Source organism: Ipomoea nil, unplaced genomic scaffold (assembly GCF_001879475.1).
Source record: "Ipomoea nil cultivar Tokyo-kokei standard unplaced genomic scaffold, Asagao_1.1 scaffold1274, whole genome shotgun sequence".
NCBI classification, from domain to species: domain Eukaryota; kingdom Viridiplantae; phylum Streptophyta; class Magnoliopsida; order Solanales; family Convolvulaceae; genus Ipomoea; species Ipomoea nil.
Window position 1 is genome coordinate 224,629 of NW_017617702.1, and position 17,944 is coordinate 242,572.

Below are 17,944 nucleotides of genomic sequence, written 5' to 3' on the forward strand. Positions count from 1 at the left end.
AACAAAAAACAAAAAAAAACAAAAAACAAAAAACAAAAAACAAAACTCACCTTGGACAATCTAATTATTTTGTACTAAAGGGGATTAGGATTTAATAAATGTCAAATTAAACCAAATCATTTTGGGAATATGTATCGTCCCCTTGGGTAGGCAACTCGACACATTGCCTAGTTCTTGACTTACAAACATAATAATGACGGGATCTACGTCGTCATCCCGCGGAAACACTATAGAAATACCTGGAACCCCCAAGGATGGATTGATGGATACAAAGGTGTAATTAAGAACAGCTAAGGGGTTCAAGTTTTTCAACAATATACCCTATGAAATTCTTTGTTTTTTGAGTGTAATTTTTAATGAACCACGATTCCTCAACCAACTCTTTTGACTCATTACTAACCACTTTGAATGTATCTAGTGTTTCTAACATTTCTCGTCTCAAAATCTCGAAAAGAATTTCTTGATTGGGTTGAAACTCAGAACCCATTGAGACACAATAGTATATGGTGGTAAAAGGAATGATGTTGATGTATCAGATTAAGAACACGACAGGAATTTGATGTTATGATGTTAGGGCAGGAAGACAAGGAAAAATAATTGCAATTTCAATGAGAATAAAAGTTACCGTCGTGTAAGAAGTTGTTGTCAAAGCCTTGCTTAAATAATCTTGGAAATAATGATGAATACTTCTAAACAATTAAAATATTTGGGTTAGAATTCTTAAAATGCATGTATATTAAAGAAATATTTAATTAAAGAAATATTTTAATTAAATCGAAGGAAATAAAATAAAATTTAAAAAGTTACTTGAATAGCAGATCAGAATAATCTGAGTACATGCATACTCTCCAATGTACCAACCAGATTTCTTTAAATTCATACAATGTATCTTAACTTCCAATATAGTAAGGGATTCAGAAGAACACAAAAAGTAATTTATGATGCATATATCTCCCAATCCATGAAAAATTAGAAGAAACTTGAATTATTTGTTCCTTGCGCTTCAAAAAATAAAAGAAATGAAGAATTAGATGACACGGGAATTATTTTCAAAAAAAAAAAAGATGACACGGGAATTATTTGTTCCTTGCGCTTCAAGAAATAAAAGGAAGAAATGGTGGATTTGAATTTAGAAAGTGACAGTGAACTTACAACCTTAAAAAAAAATAAATAAATAAATAAATTACAAAAAATATCAATAAAATCGACTAATTCGCGTCCAAAGTTAGAACTTTGAACGCCTAAAGTGTAATGCGGTGGCATTTTTGTAATTAAAATGTCACTATATAAATAATTTTTTTTTTTAATTAAAAAACAATATTGGCGTCCAAAGCTCTGTATTTTGCATGCCAATACTAAAAATCTTCTAATATTCGCGTCCAAAGCTGAGTACTTTGGAAGCGAATAATAATAAATCGCGTCCAAAGTGGCCACTTTGGACGCGATTTATTTATTTTTTTATCCCAAAAGCTAGGGCTTTTGGGATAAAAAAGCCCTAGCTTTTTTACGAGCAGATCGAGATCAGATCGTAAAAGTCATCTCCATCAGTAGCTCCGATCTTCCCCGTCATCTCCATTAGCACCGCCGTCCGACGCCGTCCATCAGTCTCCATCGTCTCCGCCGTCCACGCTCTCCATCTTCCCGTCGTCCATCGCCGATCTACGTCCCCGCCGCTGCCGCCCAAGGTCGCCGCCGCCGTGTACGCTCTCCAAAAAAGTAAGAATTAAAATTTCAAATTCAGTAATTATTTAAATTATATTTTGTTATTTTTATTGTTCTTTATTTATTTTGTTATTTACAATGAAACCTTGTATTTGGTTTTCATAGTTCCCACGCATTACTAAAGAACTAACACTTACCTCAATAGCTACACAATAGCTACACAAAATGCCCAACCTGCAGCAGTAATTCCACTCTGCTTACCTCAAGCCTCCTAGAGCTGACAAGCACAAGAAGAAATTCCTTCCATGAATTAGTACAAGAATTCTCTATTAAAATAATTAAAAATAAAGTAGTCTAATGATTGGATTTTCACCCTATGAAGGGGAAAATCTCATTTCCCATGCTTGGTGGTTGGAAGCATAGAAAATGGAGATATTCATTTTCCTTTGTTTGCATAGTTGGAAAAAAAAACAAAATTTCAAAATGGTATGAGGGAAAATATTTCTTTTTGGCATTTGCCTCTTATGCCTGCTGCCCTCTCCCTTCAGCTGAATAAATGAATACTGAAGATTTTCCAACTCTCTGATTTGGTATCTATTCTACCTAAGTCAATTCGATGCCATTTGATAAGAAATGTATGTACAAAATAGAAATGTTGCATTTTAAAGCATGAATCTCTCTGAATTTTCGTCCAGGAGTTGAATTGAAACCAGGAAAGCCATACACTCATCATTTCGACGGCGATAGAGGAAGGCTCCATGTTTCTCAGGTTTGTTTCGAAATGTTGGAGCTCTTTGAACTGTATTATTTTCGCTTATTGTCTAGCTGATAGGATATTCGGAATATTTTTTTTTTTTCATTTGATTGTTTGAGTTTGTGTAATAGAAGCATGTCTCCGAACTTTATTATATTGTTTCTAAAAAAATTTTAGCTTGTTTTGAGAATGGAATCTGTGACCTATTTAGGTATAATTTATATTGAAGGTTATTTAGTATAAACTTATTTTTTCTTTCCAGAGTGCTAATGGTTCATCCTAGAAATCTAACGGTTCACTAACAGAAAGCATACCACAAACAAATGGTAGAATCAGAACCCTTGCTGGAAATGAGTTGGATATGAGTTGGAGTCAGAAGGCTAATGAGACAGCTGAACAATATGCCATCTTCTGTTATATCAAGTCACACTATGCATCTGGGAGTTCTTGCTACTGCATCGCATGCCATAAATACTAGGACTCTTTTCTCTGTTTTTTACAGGCCAAGGTTGCTCTTTTTCTTTTGCATTTCATTGGACAATTTTGTGCTTTTACAGTGAAGACATCAATGTTTTATTTATAGGCCATGCAATTTCATTCTCAATAAAATTAATTGTTATTTCTAGAGCTTGTTATAAATCTTCTGTCATCGAAGTGATTCCTTTTATGTGACTGGAGGGGTGGGTGTTTTGTAATTTGGGACATTATCTTCTAGAGCATTTTAAGGGTTGCAAGAATAGTAGTGGATCATAGCACACCTATATTTCAAATAAGCATTAAATACTGATGAAACTTTTGTATGGAAAAGTATCTATTTATCTCACTTTTTTTTCCTTTTCACCTTTTTCTACTGGGTTCTTATTGTCTTGGCAAACCATATAACTTAATTTTTTGACCTTATATATGATGATTTTTTTTTTCCCAGGACAAGTCGGTCTGAGTTCATTGTGAGTGTGAATAAATATATTGAAGCTCAAAATCACTAGCTCTCAGTTGGGATGAGGTTTGAGGGCGAGGAAGTTCCAGAAAGAAGGTATTGACTAAAATTGTCCTAGTTTCCTATATCCATGGTATTGATATTGTTCATCTGAAATTTGCTTTAGATTAGGATAATATTTTACCTTTTTGATCTAAATAGTTGTACAGATTCAGTGGGACCATTGTTGGTGTTCAAGATAATACATCATCTAGATGGCCTGATTCTAAATGGAGATCTCTGAAGGTTATCACTCATCACACTTGTGACATCATTCATGATTATTTGAGTTTAGCTTAACTATAAACTGATGATTCTAGAAATATACAAGATCTGTCTTTTCATTTCCTCGACTCTTACAAAGCTATGCCTATCATAGCAGACAAATTGACGAAGGACATGTAATTTCTGTAATGGTGTTTTGCTTAGTATTTGGTGCAACATTTTCCCCCTTCCATTGACTACTTCCATATACCATATGAGAGCCATATTGTTATTTGTTTGTTCAAGTTCAATGGGATGAACCATGCATCTTCAATCGTGCGTCCTGATAGGGTTTCACACTTTCACCATGGGAGATAGAAGCACTTGTCACTTCGACACCTCAAACGCTCCAGCCTCCACAAAGGAACAAGCGTGCACGCCCAGCAAATTTACCTCCATCGGTATCTGAATTTTCTGCGCTAGGTATGAAGACTTCTCTTCTAGTGCCCTCTAGTTCTGTATGATTTTATATCTTGTCTAACTCTCGTTCTACAATGTACAGGCACATGGAAATCACCTATTGATTCTCCCCAATCGTTCTCATATTGTGATACATCCCGTGGGACAGATCACTTCCCATCACCTAAGCTGAAGAGGATTCTCAAACATCTTGATTCTTAACAACTTAGAGTATGGAATTTCTCTCTTATTTTGAAGTAGTGGAGTGGCTAGTGATCAGCGTGCCAGTTGTTAGAGTACATAATTTCTCTCTTATTTTGAGTTATATGTTATCTAGAGAACTTGTATTTATTATGTTCAATCCATGATAGCGAACTATTTGCTGATAAGGCCAAAATTCTGACCTTGTGTTCTTTGTTTATGTGATGGATGAGGAAATATTTTCTTGTAGCAATGGATCTATATGCTGTGCAGTTTATAATACGCATACAAAGTTCATGAACTTTGTACGCTACTAACACTATACGCGTCCAAAGTTCATGAACTTTGGACGCGTATAGTGTTATTTTTTTAATAAAAAATAGAGTTAATACCCAAAATCGTCCTCGACTATAGTGGTTTTTCTTAATTTCGTCTTAAACGACTTTGGTGACCTAATATCGTCCCAGACTTTTGTGTTTCGCTCAATTTAGTCCTCCATTTGTTATTTCGTCAAATTGGTGTTAAATAAAGGGACAATTCAGTAATGTCAATATTGATCTCTCTTTACTTTCAACTTGTGAAGTGCGAAATTCCTCTTTCTTGTACGAATTATACCCAGAATTACTCCCGGACCTACAAATCAAATTTTATATTTTCAGTTTTAGGAGTAATTCTGAGATGTAATTCGTAAAAAAAAAAGGATTTCGCAGTTCACATGTCTATGAGTAAAGAGATGCCAATATTAAAATTACTGAATTGTCTATTTATTTAACACCAAATGGACAGAATAACAAATGAGGGACTAAATTGAGCAAAAACACAAAAATCTGGGACTAAATTGAGCGAAACACAAAAGTCTGGGAAGATATTAGGTCACCAAAGTCGTTTAGGACGAAATTGAGAAAAACCACTATAGTCGAGGACGATTTTGGGTATTAACTCATAAAAAATACTATACGCGTCCAAAGTTCTTCAACTTTGGACGCGAATTATCATTTTTCGCATCCAAAGTTACTTTGGAATACAATTAGCGTCTCCTACATCCGCGTCCAAGCAACTTTGGACGCCTTTTAGCCTTAACTTTGGACGCGAATGACTGTTTTTGTACTAGTGCATGAATTATCCAACCAAAGAAATAAGACAAAAACTTGTGTGACATTTTCTCACAGATCTTTATCCTTAAAATGAGTCAGGTTATATACATCTGGTTGTGTAAATACCACAATTTCTATTATACGTATTACAACATTTATCATTAATTAGAGTTTTTTCCACTTTTGGTCCTATGACTTTAGTGTCTTTGTCAACTTAGGTTCACAACTTTCATTCCTGACATAAGTAGTGCTTGACTTTGATTTTTTTCCACTTTTAGTCCTTCAGGTCATCTGAGCGGCTACTTTTAATTGGAATCACTAAATTATCTTTTATGTTTAGATTTAAGAGGGGTAAATAAGTCTTTCACCATCACTTAAATAATAAACAAAAAAAATTAAAGCTATTTAATTATCTTCTTCTTCCCGTATCTTCCGTCTCCCTCTCTTACTGTAAGCACACATGTGAACAAAACCTCTACAAAATATTCTTCTCAATCAGTAACGCCTGGACAAATTCATGGAAGAACAAGTATAATATTGGCGTATTGGGGGTTATTGGTTAATTAGTGCATATTTTATTGTCATGAAAAGATTATTGGAAGCTCCATGACTGCACCTTGATCCTCTCCTCCTTCTTCTTCAACTTGCAGTGCACTTTCATCCAACAACCATTTCTCAAGAAATGTTAATAGAGGAGGGTTATCATTATCATTACTTTCCTACACGTTCTGCTTATTATTCCCACTGCAACTCTCACTCTCCATTCCATTCATCAAGCTTCCAAACATCATAATAGAATCCAAATACTCCTCCTTCGAGATCGCCCCATTGTTGTCGTTGCTCCCGCCTGTCGCCGCCGGGCTGTTTTAGTCTTCCTTCTCCTCCTGGCTGCCGCCATGGGAGGTCGCCGCCGTCAACCCCTTGGACGAAGAAGACGAGGATGAAGCTCTCATCCACCCCTCCAGTAGCCTGGAAATGTTCTTCGCGCTCGCGGCATAGAGAGGAGATGATGAAGTAGCGATCTGTGGCCCGCCGGTGAAGCTATTCTTGGAGACAAGATGATGGTGACTTATTTACCCCTCTTAAATCTAAATATAAAAGGCAATTTATTGATTCTGATTAAAAGTAGTCGTTTAGATGGGCAGAAGGACTAAAAGTGGAAAAAATATCAAAGTCAAGCACTACTTATGTTAGGAATTAAAGTTGTGAACCTAAATTGACGGAGGCACTAAAGTCATAGGACCAAAAGTGGAAAAAACTCTCATTAATTATGATCAATTTAAACTAAATAGTATTACAATTTAACATATAAGTATTACAATATCTATCATAAATAACGATTTATTTTTAATTCAAATTTATATTAAATTTTCTACAATAAGTATTACAATTTCATTCATAAGTAACATTTCACATATAAGTATTACAATAATTGTATTAGAATTACAATTTGAAACTACCACAATTTCTGTTATAAATATTACAATATTTATTATGAACAACAATCATTTTACCCTGATAGTATCACAATTTCACATATAAATATTACAATATCTATTATAAGTAACAGATTATTTATTTCAAAATAGTATTAAATTTTTTTGTAATAAGTATTATGATTCTATTATAATTGAAAGGAATGATAAATTGGTGACTTAATTACGAGAAAGCTTGAAAGGAAAGAGAAGATGATTTATTATAGATCAATAGGAGAAAATTATGTATAGGGAAAATGACAATTTTTCCCCCTATATTATATACTTATAGTACTTTTTTTCTCCTGAATTATTTAAGTGGTAGTTTTTTCCCCTGATATGTTAAATGGACATATTTATCATTAAAATAAATATTTCATTTATTTTTCTTCTCCAACAAATTATAACCACGATTTGGTTCAAACAGAACAGACACTATAGCAACCAAACAGAAAGGTTCTTATGACAATTTAGAATCGGAACCTGATATTTAGAGTTTATTAAAATCGCAAACCGAAATTGCCCGTTCATGTTCTAAATTGTTAAAATAAAATACATTAATTGTTGAATTTAGAATATTTTAAAAATTAAAATAAAGTTAATTAGAACCAGCAGTTCAAATTGGATTCGAAACTGTACGTGAACGGACGGTTCAAAATCAAAACCAAATCACGGTTATATATACTTATATGTGAGAATCAGAATAGTATCTGGTTCAGTCCGAACCGAACCGTGGTCATCCCTACGTATAAGCCATAATTTGTTGAAGAGAAAAAAAGAATAAAATATTTATTTTAAGGGTAGAAATGTCTATTTAATATATCAGGGCGGAAAAATCGCCACTTTTATAATAATTGAGAACCACAAACTACAGACAAATATAGTTTTCATGTTTATGTTATTCTACTCTTTTAGTTATTTTTTCTTGGAGCCCTCACACAACTCGAAGTGTGAATTCGGAGTTTGCCGTTACTCGAATACGATAGGAGTTAGATGTCTGCTCGAAAGGTTTCGTATCTGTTACAGTCCTATTTAGGGTCATAACAATAATTAACAAACAACTATCCTAGATTTAACATGTCTAACACATTTAAATTCGTGAGACAGTTTCACACAAGTGTGTAGAATAAAGAAGTGGACTAGAAGAACAAAAGTTAAAGCACTCAAAGGAGATGAAAGGAAGAAGATGAAATGCATTATATCTCAGATAATAAATATCATTAAAAGTTGGCCTATATATAGGCTACAGAAGCTAACTGAAAGAAAATAAACTGAAACATAACTCAAAGCACTACTGCACGATCATCCACTACTGCACGATCCGAAATCAGCTCCACGTAACGTCGGAATCAGTCTAAGCATATTATTGGTGTTGTAACGTTTAACAGTGTGACTCAAGAAATTAAAATGCAGATCGAAAAGCATGAAAGAACAAACACCCTCTAATTATTAGAAGCTTGCTAGTTGCTCAATTCTTCCATTCTTCTGTTAAAATCTCAAGTAAGGCCGTAAAACTCTTATCACCCCACTCATTCCCAGCTTTTAAGTTGAATAGTTTTAACACAGCTGATAACCATGTATATTTACTACACCCCGGCAACAAAGGTTTCTCTGCATCACTTGATAAGTTATTCAACTCTTCTGATCAATTAATGAACTCCTCTCCAACATCACCAATCATATCTTCTAATCGATCCTCTGTGTCCTCATCTTCATATCCTTCGGTCTCAACATAAGTGCTAGATGTATTTGACAGATCTTCTCCATGCCATATCCATTTTGTATATCGTGGATTAAATCCATTCCAAATTAAATGGTCGACTATATCATCTCTATCCAAAGTCCTACCATTACAACGCTTATCACTACTGGAAATTATGAAATTTCCGACCACCTGAAAGTGATCTTAAATCAAGTCGAAAGCCTTGTTCCGACCACTTTTAGTATCCAAAAAAACCTTCGTTGCTATTTTCGACCACTTTTTGGTATCAACTTGATTTAAGATCACTTTCAGGTGATCGGAAATTCCATAATTTCCAGTAGTGTATTCTTACAAGGACAAAGGAACTTCCGGCAATTGTTAGGAAAGATTCTTATTTGCAAATTCTAAAAATTGTTTACACCCGTCTACATACTCATTACTCATACCAGATGCTGTTATCCAACTCTTATGCATTAAAAAAGACTTCCTAAAACATTAAATTAATTAGCAATTAAAGCAAATTGATAGTCCAAGACATTAAATTAAGTAGATAGTTAAATGCTAGTTAACACTAATTAAACCTTTGTCAATATAATTAAATATCCGTTAACACTAATTCAACAAATTTCTAAAAGAATACAACTAACCACGGTGTGGCCAATCACGGGATGCATAAGGGAAAACCAAAAGCAAGGAAAAAAAATCGAGAAAGATCTTACCTCACTGCACCTATCAAAGAAAACTTAAAGGCTGCAAACGTTGATAAAGAAACCACGAATGAATGAAGCTAATAGTCCCCGTCTGTCACTATCAGTCTATCTCTAATAAACAAAATGGCAAAGTATCAAAGTCACAGAACATTGCATTGATCAAAAAGAAGGAGAAAAGACAAGCCCAAATAGAAAAGATAATCCTTACTTTTTTAAGAAGGCACTAATATCAATAAATATTTTCAATTTTTTTACTATTGAATATTTTGTTTTTATTGGGTTTTAACAACTTGACAATTTTCAGCACCAATTCATACTCTATGTAGTAGTCCCAACTCACATAATTTTTAATAAATATTCACTTAAAAATAAAATTAATTAATTATCACAAGTAGTACAATACTTAGTGCTTGTTGGAGGATAAAATAGCATAAGGCTATTTTTGTCAATCCTCCTAATCTTCTTCGGTTTTAACAACTTCATATATATCCTGTCTTATCTGTAATACACACTTTTTATCATAATAACAATCTTCTTCTTCTTCTTCAATTTGCTCCATCTCTGCTTCTCTGATGTAGTCAATACTCCGACATAAGTTGTTAAAACCGAAGAGGATTAGGAGGATTGACAAAAATAGCCCTATGCTATTTTATCCTCCAACAGTGCTTGGTACTCTCTCCCACTAAATTAATTTGGAAAAGTGGCACTATCTACTTAGGCTAGCTAGATATATAATGTGATTGGTGCAATTGTCACAATATTCTAAGTAAAGTTCAAATTAAGAAATTATATTGTTAATCTTCCTCACGTTATCAATTCAAACATTTGGGCCGGGGCACATTATAATCATAATACTTATAATATATTATAACAAATTAAAAAAATAAATAGCCGTATAATTAAAATAAAAATATTAAACATACAATAAATTAAAAAAAAAAAAAAGAAGTTTATACGGCGGTTATAGTATATAACCGCTGTATATATACTAAATTTAAAAAAAATAAATAAATAAAGTTACATTATATACGGTGGTTTTTTAACTACCATCGTCTATTAAGTGACGTAAGTACATATTAGAATGCGGTTATTTAAAAATCACCGTCTATTAAGTGACGTAGTGTATAATAAAAGGCGGTTATTTAAATACTGTGATTTAGCTATTAAGTGACGTAGTATATAATAGAAGGCGGTTATTTAAAAACCGATGTCTATTAAGTTACGTAGTATATAATAGAAGGCAGTTATTTACAAAACCGTTGTCTATTATGTGTCGTAGTATAACAACATACATTAGAAGGCGGTTATTTAAAAAACTGCCTTCAATTCTATTAAGTGACATAGTATATTATTTCTGTAGTAGTGTTAAATTGGTATATTCTTGTAGACATTTTATCAAGCACCTCCTAGGCATAAATAAATCTATACACAAGCGGTATAGCCGGAGAAAAAAGAAATTCACAAATAGATAATACATATTCTTGAAAAGAAAACATTAAGACATACATATCACATAAAAACAAAAGATTTTAAAAACCCAAAATCACATATAAGAAAGCACATGGATGAAGAAGAATGAGAATGTTGTAAAAGTATGGAACTTTTACAATATATATATATATATATATATATATATATATATAGGGGCACGCTCTCATGCAAATTTTTGAAGGATTATACCGTACTTACTACATGATTGCACCGCAAGGTCCTCCAAACATGCATGTCTGGAAGTTGTAGTAGTGCAATCATGTAGTAGTTGCGGTGCAATCCTTTACAAGTTCGCAATTCGCAGGTTAAGGTTGGTTCTCACGTGATTAGAAATCTACAACCATATACTACTGTTGTGTCTCAATGGGTTCTGAGTTTCATCCAAATCAAAAAATTCTTTTCCAGATTTTAAGTCTATCAATGTTAGAAACACTAGATACATTCAAAGTGGTTAGTAAGGAGTCAAAAGAGTTGGTTGAGAAATCGTGGTTCATTAAAAATTACACTCAAAAATCAAATAATTTCATAGGGTATTGTTGAAAACTTGAACCCCTTAGTTGTTCTTACACCTTTGTATCCATCAATCAGGGGTTCCAGGTATTTCTATGGAGTGTTTCCGCAGGATGACGATTTCGGCATCTTCAAACAAGGAATCTTGTGCTGCCGAGATAGATCAGATCCCGTCATTATTATGTTTGTAAACCAAGCACTAGGCAATGTGTTGAGCTGCCTACCCCAAGAGGACGAGACATATTCTCAAACTGGTTTGGTTCGACAATTCTAAAATCTAATCCCCTTCAGTACAAAATAATTATATTGTCAAGGTGATTTTTTTAAAAATTCTTTACCATCTTATTACACTATATATTCACTACAAATTTTTATTTTGTGTCTTGAGATATAATTCTAATAAGGCTAAACTAAAGATTTGATAATTTTATCATTTTCATTCAGGCCATGCGGAAAAACAAGTTACATATGCCAAATTTTTTATTCAAAATTTTGGACATGGTGACAATCGGAAGAAAAAAAAAAAAAAATCGAAGGCTGAAATAGTTTTTCCTTTCAAGCAAGTGTTTGAATAGGCGACATAGTCTATTTGTTGTCTGGTCGCAACACAGTTTTGGCTTTTGACTTTGCAAGCGAAACTCACTCAAAGTTTCCAGGACTAATAACGACAACCGAAGACTACAGGAGCTACTACTGTAAACCAATCATTGAGTACAATGGAAAGCTAGGATTTACATCCGTGTACAAATGGGATGAAGTGTATCTTTGGGGGCTAGAAGCCTACAGGTGGGAGATAAAGAGAGTAGTGAGAATTGATAAGAAAAAGAATTGGTTGATAGGATGTAGTCTTGCGGACATGGCACTGATGATTGGGTATAGTTATCAAGTGAGCGATTCTGATTCCCATCAAAATATTTTCCTGTTCAAGTCAGATTGGGAGCCGGTGGATCTGGAGGATGGATGCATGCTGGGTGGGTTGGAAGAGATGTTCACTTGGCAAGGTTGCCCGAGATAATTCCTCTTAATAATTTCCATGCAAAAAAATGTTTTATGTCATAGCTAGTGAACATATCTTCCGACCCACCCAGCATGCATCCATCTTCCAGATCCACCGGCTCCCAATCTGACCTGAAAGGGAAAATATTCACATGGGAATCGAAATCGCTCACTTGATAACTATACCCCATCATCAGCGCCATGTCAGCAAGATTGCACCTTATCAACACATTCTTCTCCTTATCAATTCCCACTACTCTCTTTATCTCTCACCCGTAATCTTCTAGCCCCCAAAGATGCACTTCATCCCATTTGTACACGGATGTAAATCCTAGCTTTCCATTGTACTCAACGATTTCTTCAGAGTAGTAGTTTATGTCATCTTCGGTTGCCATTATTAGTCCTGGAAACATTGAGTGAGTTTCAGTTGCAGAGTCGAAAGCCAAAACTGTGTTGCGACCCGTCAACAAATAGACTATGCCGCCTATACAAACACTTGGTTGAAAGGAAAAACTACTGCAACCTTCCCTTATGATGTTCTTCGATTGTCTCCATGTCAAAAATTTTGAATCGAAAATCTGGCATATGTAACTTATTTTTCTAGATGGCCTGAATGAAAATGATAAAATTATCAAATCATTAGTTTAGCCTTATTAGAATTATATCTCAAGGCACATAATAAAAATTTGTATTTAATTAATAGTGTAATAAGATTGTAAAGAAAAACTCACATTGACAATATAATTATTTTGTACCCAAGGGGATTAGATTTAAGAATTGTCATGCCAAACCAGTTTGGGAATATGTCTCATCCCCTTGGGGTAAGCAACTCAACACATTGCCTAGTGCTTGCCTTACAAACATAATAATGATGGGGATCTGATCTATCTCGGCAGCACAAGATTCCTTGTTTAGAAGATGCCAAAATCGTTATTCCGTAGAAACACTCCATAGAAATACCTGGAACCCCAAGGATGGATTTGATGGATACAAAGGTGTAAGAACAACTAAGGGGTTCAAGTTTTCAACATTATATCCTATGAAATTATTTGACTTTTGAGTGTAATTTTTAATGAACCATGATTTCTCAATCAACTCTTTTGACTCCTTGCTAACCACTTTGAATGTATCTAGTGTTTCTAACGTTGCTCGACTCAAAATCTTGAAAAGAATTTCTTGATAAAGATGAAACTCAGAATTCATTGAGACACAAAAGTAGTTTTTGGTGATAAAAGGAGTGTTGTTGATGTATCAAATTAAGAACATGACAGGAATTTGAGGTTATGATGTTAGGGTAGGAAGATAGGAAAATGAATTGCAATTTCAATGAGAATAAAAGTTGCCCCGCCGTGTAAGAAGTTGATGTGAAAGCCTTGCTTAAATAATCTTGGAAATAATGATTACATAACCAATTAAAATATTTGGGTTAGAATTCTTAAAGGCATGTACATTAAAGAAATATTTAATTTTTTTTTTTGGGAATAAATATTTAATTAAAGAAATATTTTAATTAAATAGAAGGAAATAAAATAAAATTTAAAAAGTTACTTGAACAGCAGATCAGAGCCGTCCGAGTACATGCATACTCTCCAATGTACCAACCAAATCCCTCTAAATTCATACAATGTTTCTTTACGTGCAATATAGTAAGGAATTCATAATATTTTTAAAAGGGAAAATAACACTTCTTCCCCCTAAGTTATATACTTATAGCACTTTCTCCCCCTGAATTATTCAAGTGGCTGTTTTTCCCCCTAAAATGTTAAATGGACATATTTACCCTTAAAATAAATATTTAAAATAAATATTTCATTTATTTTCCTTCTCCAACAAATTATGACAATAATTTGGTTCAAACCAAACAAACACTATAGCAACCAAACCAAAATATTCCAATTATAATTTAGAATCGAAACTCGATATTTAGAGTTTATTAAAATCGTGAACCGGAACAGACGATTCATGTTCCGAACTGAAAAAATAAAATACATTTATTGTTGAATTTAGACTATTTAAAATAAAAAATAAAATTTTAAAATAAAGACGGTTCAAAATCGCGAACCGGATCCAGAATCGCCGATTCACGGTTCAAGATCCAATTTTTTTATTCATAATTTTAATAAATTGAAATTCAAATATTAGGTTCTAGATCTGAATCATAACCGGAAACTTTTAATTCAATTGCTATAGTGTCTGGTTCAGTTTGATCTGAACCATGGTCATCCCTACGTATACGCGATAATTTGTTGGAGAAGTAAAATAAATAAAATGTTTACTTTAAGGGTAGAAATGTCAATTTAATATATCAGGGGGAAAAACTACCACTTTTAGAATAATTGAGGGGACTAATGTGCTTACCTAAATAATTGAGGGGGAAAAATGACTATAAGTATATAACTCAGGGGGAAAAAGTGCTATTTTCCCTTTTTAAAATTTTCAGAACACAAAAGGTAATTTATGATGCCTATAATTAGGGGTGTTAGCGGACAGAGCTTTCGGTAAATTACTCGTGTTCGTATTCGGTAAGTGTTCGTTTATTAAGGTAAACGAACATTAACAAACAAAATTTAGAGCTCGGTTTATAAGCGAATAGAGTTTGAACAGTTGTAAGTTCGTTTGCTAAGAGATCGTGAACAAGCTTGTTTGTGTTCGTTTAATAATGTTCGCGAACAAGCTCGTTTAGTGTTTGTTTAATAATGTTCGCGAACAAGCTCGTTTAGTGTTTGTTTAATAATGTTCGCGAACAAGCTCGTTTGTGTTCGTTTAATATTTGTTTGTATTCTCTTTGTAGTTGTGTTACTTGTTTGGCTGCGCTATTTTTTGTGAATATATATTATTTCTTGTTCACGAACGAATTGTAATCATGAACATGTTCATATGTTTAGTTATTAAGCATTCACAAATGTGTTTATAAACGTGAACGAACATGTTCATGAACGTGTCTGTTAACAAACATGTTCGTGAACGTGTTTGTTAATGTTAACGAATACGTTCGTGAGCGTGTTCCCGGACGTTAACAAACACTAATAAACGCTTAACAAACGAACACGAACATGATTTTCAAAAAAACTTAACAAACGAACACGAACACTCTGAAAAATCTTAACAAACGAACACGAACAACCTCTGTTCATTTATGTTCGGTTCGTTAACAGCCCTACCTATGGTGCCTATTTCTTCCAATCCATGAAGAATTAGAAGAAATTTGAATTATTTGTTTCTTGTGCTTCAAGAAATAAAAGAAATGACGAATTAGAAGACACGGGAATTATTTGTTTCTTGCGCTTCAAGAAATAAAAGTAAGAAATGGTGAATTTGAATTTAGAAAGTGACAGTGAACTTACCCCAAAAAAAAAAAAAAAAAAAAAATGTATATTACATTAAACCATGAATTTTCCAACCAAAGAAATAAGACAAAAGGTTGTGTGACATTCTCTCACATATCCTTATCTATAAAATGAGTCAGGTTGTAGACAACCGGTTGTGTAAGTACCACAATTTCTATTATACGTATTACAACATTTATCATTAGTTATGATCAATTTAACCTAAATAGTATAACAATTTCACATATAAGTATTACAATATCTATCATAAGTAACGATTTATTTTTAATTCAAATGTATATTAAATTTTCTACAATAAGTATTATAATTTCATTCATAAGTAACATTTCACATACAAGTATTACAATATTTATATTAGAATTACAATTTGAAACTACTACAATTTCTATTATAAATATTACAATATTTATAAGTAACAATCATTTTTACCCTAATAGTATCACAATTTCACATATAAATATTAGAATTCTATTATAAGTAACAGTTTATTTATTTCAAATTAGTATTACATTTTTTGTAATAAGTATTATATGTGATTTCTATTATAATTGAAAGGATGAATCAATTGGTGACTTAATTACGGGAAAGCTTGAAAGGAAAGAGAAGATGATTGATTATAGATCAATAGGTGAAAATTATGTATATCATAATATATCATTACCTTGTATTTATAATTAATTTGGTAGTTTAATTATAATTAGTATAAATATGTTTATTGTATATGAATATTGAGAACCACGAACTATAGAGAAATATATTGCGACAGTAAGTTGAGACATCTGGCCTGACTTGATGAGCCTAGCGCGCCGGTGATGGAGGACTATATTTCCGCCGCCGTATTCCGCCCGAGCGCAAGGTGCAGAGTCTCATCCGCCATTGACGAGACCAAGAGAGAGATGATGGTCTGGTCTTGTTTCACCCAGGCCTTGTAGGCCGGATTCGGAGTGGCCGGAACAGCATGGCTGGAGGAGGCGTCATCTGAGGCCGGTGTGCCGGCGATCTGCTCCGGCGGGCAAGGGTGGGTGCCGTCGACGAAGCCCAGGAGCTCCTGGCCTCGGAGGAAAGACACGATTTGCATACGCCAGAAGAGGTAATTCTTCAGCGTTAATTTCATCGTGACGTAGTGGTGAGCCCCGGCGAGGGAACCGCCGGCTGCCGGAGCTCAGCCGTCTGTGGCCGTGCGATCTGAGTCGGATGACATGGTCGATTGAAGTGCGGGAAGGGAGGGGATAATTTGTGGTGGAGGTTGGAGAGATCGAAAAATCCTAGTCTGATACCAGATTGGAAAAGGAATTTCGTTAACAACGTAACAACAGGATTACAGAGTGTATCTAACTCTAACTAATCCTATCAAATAGCTAAACTAAGTCAAGCTATCTAAGCCACATAATATAAAACATATAAGACAAATAGTAATAATAATAACTTATACTAACAATTCTACTCTTTTAGTTATTTTTCTTGGAGCACTCACACACTCGAAGTGTGAATTCGAAGTTTGTCGTGACTCGAATACGGTAGGAGTCAGAAGCCTGCTCGAAAGGTTTCATAGCTGTTACGGTCCTATTTAGGGTCGTAACAATAATTAACAAACAATTATCCTAGACTTAACTTGTCTCACAGAGTCACAGATTAAGATTCGTGCGACAATTTCACACAAGTGTGACTCAAGAATCGAAAAGCATGAAAGAACAAACACCATGTGATTATGAGTTCTACTACATGTACTTCCAAATCTTGGCAATTTATATCCTGCACCAGGGCGCGCATTGCATTGTGCGCCCTGATGCAAAACGACGTCGTTTCAGAATTAGTTTTTTTTTTTTTTTTAATTTTGCTACCCTGTGTTGGCGGGTTAATTTTCTTTTAAAAAAATCTCATGTTCAAAAATGTACATAATTTTATATTATAATACTCATAATTGTATACATGAATGTACCTAATTGTATAACAAAATACACATCCTTTTTTTTTAAAAGATAATACAAATAATCTAACATAATACATAATATACATAAACTTTTAACATAATAAACATCAACTCTTAACATAATACACATAAATTTCTTGTTTCGGATGTACATAATTGTATAAAAAAAGATACACATGATCACGTCAACTCCCTACATAACTTACCAAAACGACGTCGTTTTGGGAGGCGCAGGGCGCACAGTGCTGTGCGCGTCGTGGTGCAGGGTAAACGATTCTCAAATCTTACTCCCTCAAATTTACTCCCTAATGTGGCGGGCTCTGATTGGTTATTTTCTTCATGTGGACCCCGGTAAAAGTGTCTATATCAATATTTTAAGTGTGGGAGTAAAAGTAAGGAGTATGAAATGGGAGTAGATGTAGTATTTTCCATG

At 33.8% G+C, this 17,944-nt stretch overlaps 1 protein-coding gene across 3 annotated transcripts; it reads left to right on the forward strand.

Moving 5' to 3' along the window:
- The first annotated feature begins 1,491 nt into the window (after window positions 1–1,491).
- LOC109184660 (auxin response factor 1-like) lies at window positions 1,492–4,505 on the forward strand. Of its 3 annotated transcripts, none has more exons than XR_002054841.1 (7): window positions 1,496–1,716; window positions 2,358–2,431; window positions 2,679–2,924; window positions 3,342–3,449; window positions 3,555–3,638; window positions 3,947–4,079; window positions 4,159–4,505. XR_002054841.1 is itself a non-coding variant. In XM_019334686.1 (7 exons), the coding sequence occupies exons 4-7, from the start codon at window positions 3,415–3,417 to the stop codon at window positions 4,275–4,277; spliced, it is 363 nt and encodes a 120-aa protein (XP_019190231.1). In that variant the 5' UTR covers window positions 1,506–1,716; window positions 2,358–2,431; window positions 2,679–2,924; window positions 3,342–3,414; the 3' UTR covers window positions 4,278–4,505. The 3 variants fall into 3 exon arrangements, 1 of the variants encoding a protein (XP_019190231.1); XM_019334686.1 differs by having other exon boundaries at window positions 1,506–1,716; window positions 3,563–3,638; XR_002054840.1 differs by having other exon boundaries at window positions 1,492–1,716; window positions 3,555–4,079.
- Window positions 4,506–17,944: the final 13,439 nt, after the last annotated feature.

Bases quoted from the DNA above. Each gene is read 5' to 3' on its own strand.
- LOC109184660 (XM_019334686.1), top strand. From the start codon at position 3,415: ATGAGGTTTGAGGGCGAGGAAGTTCCAGAAAGAAG. The intron at 3,639-3,946 runs GTTATCACTCAT...GCGTCCTGATAG, and splicing joins CTAAATGGAGATCTCTGAAG to GGTTTCACACTTTCACCATG. The intron at 4,080-4,158 runs GTATGAAGACTT...TACAATGTACAG, and splicing joins ATCTGAATTTTCTGCGCTAG to GCACATGGAAATCACCTATT.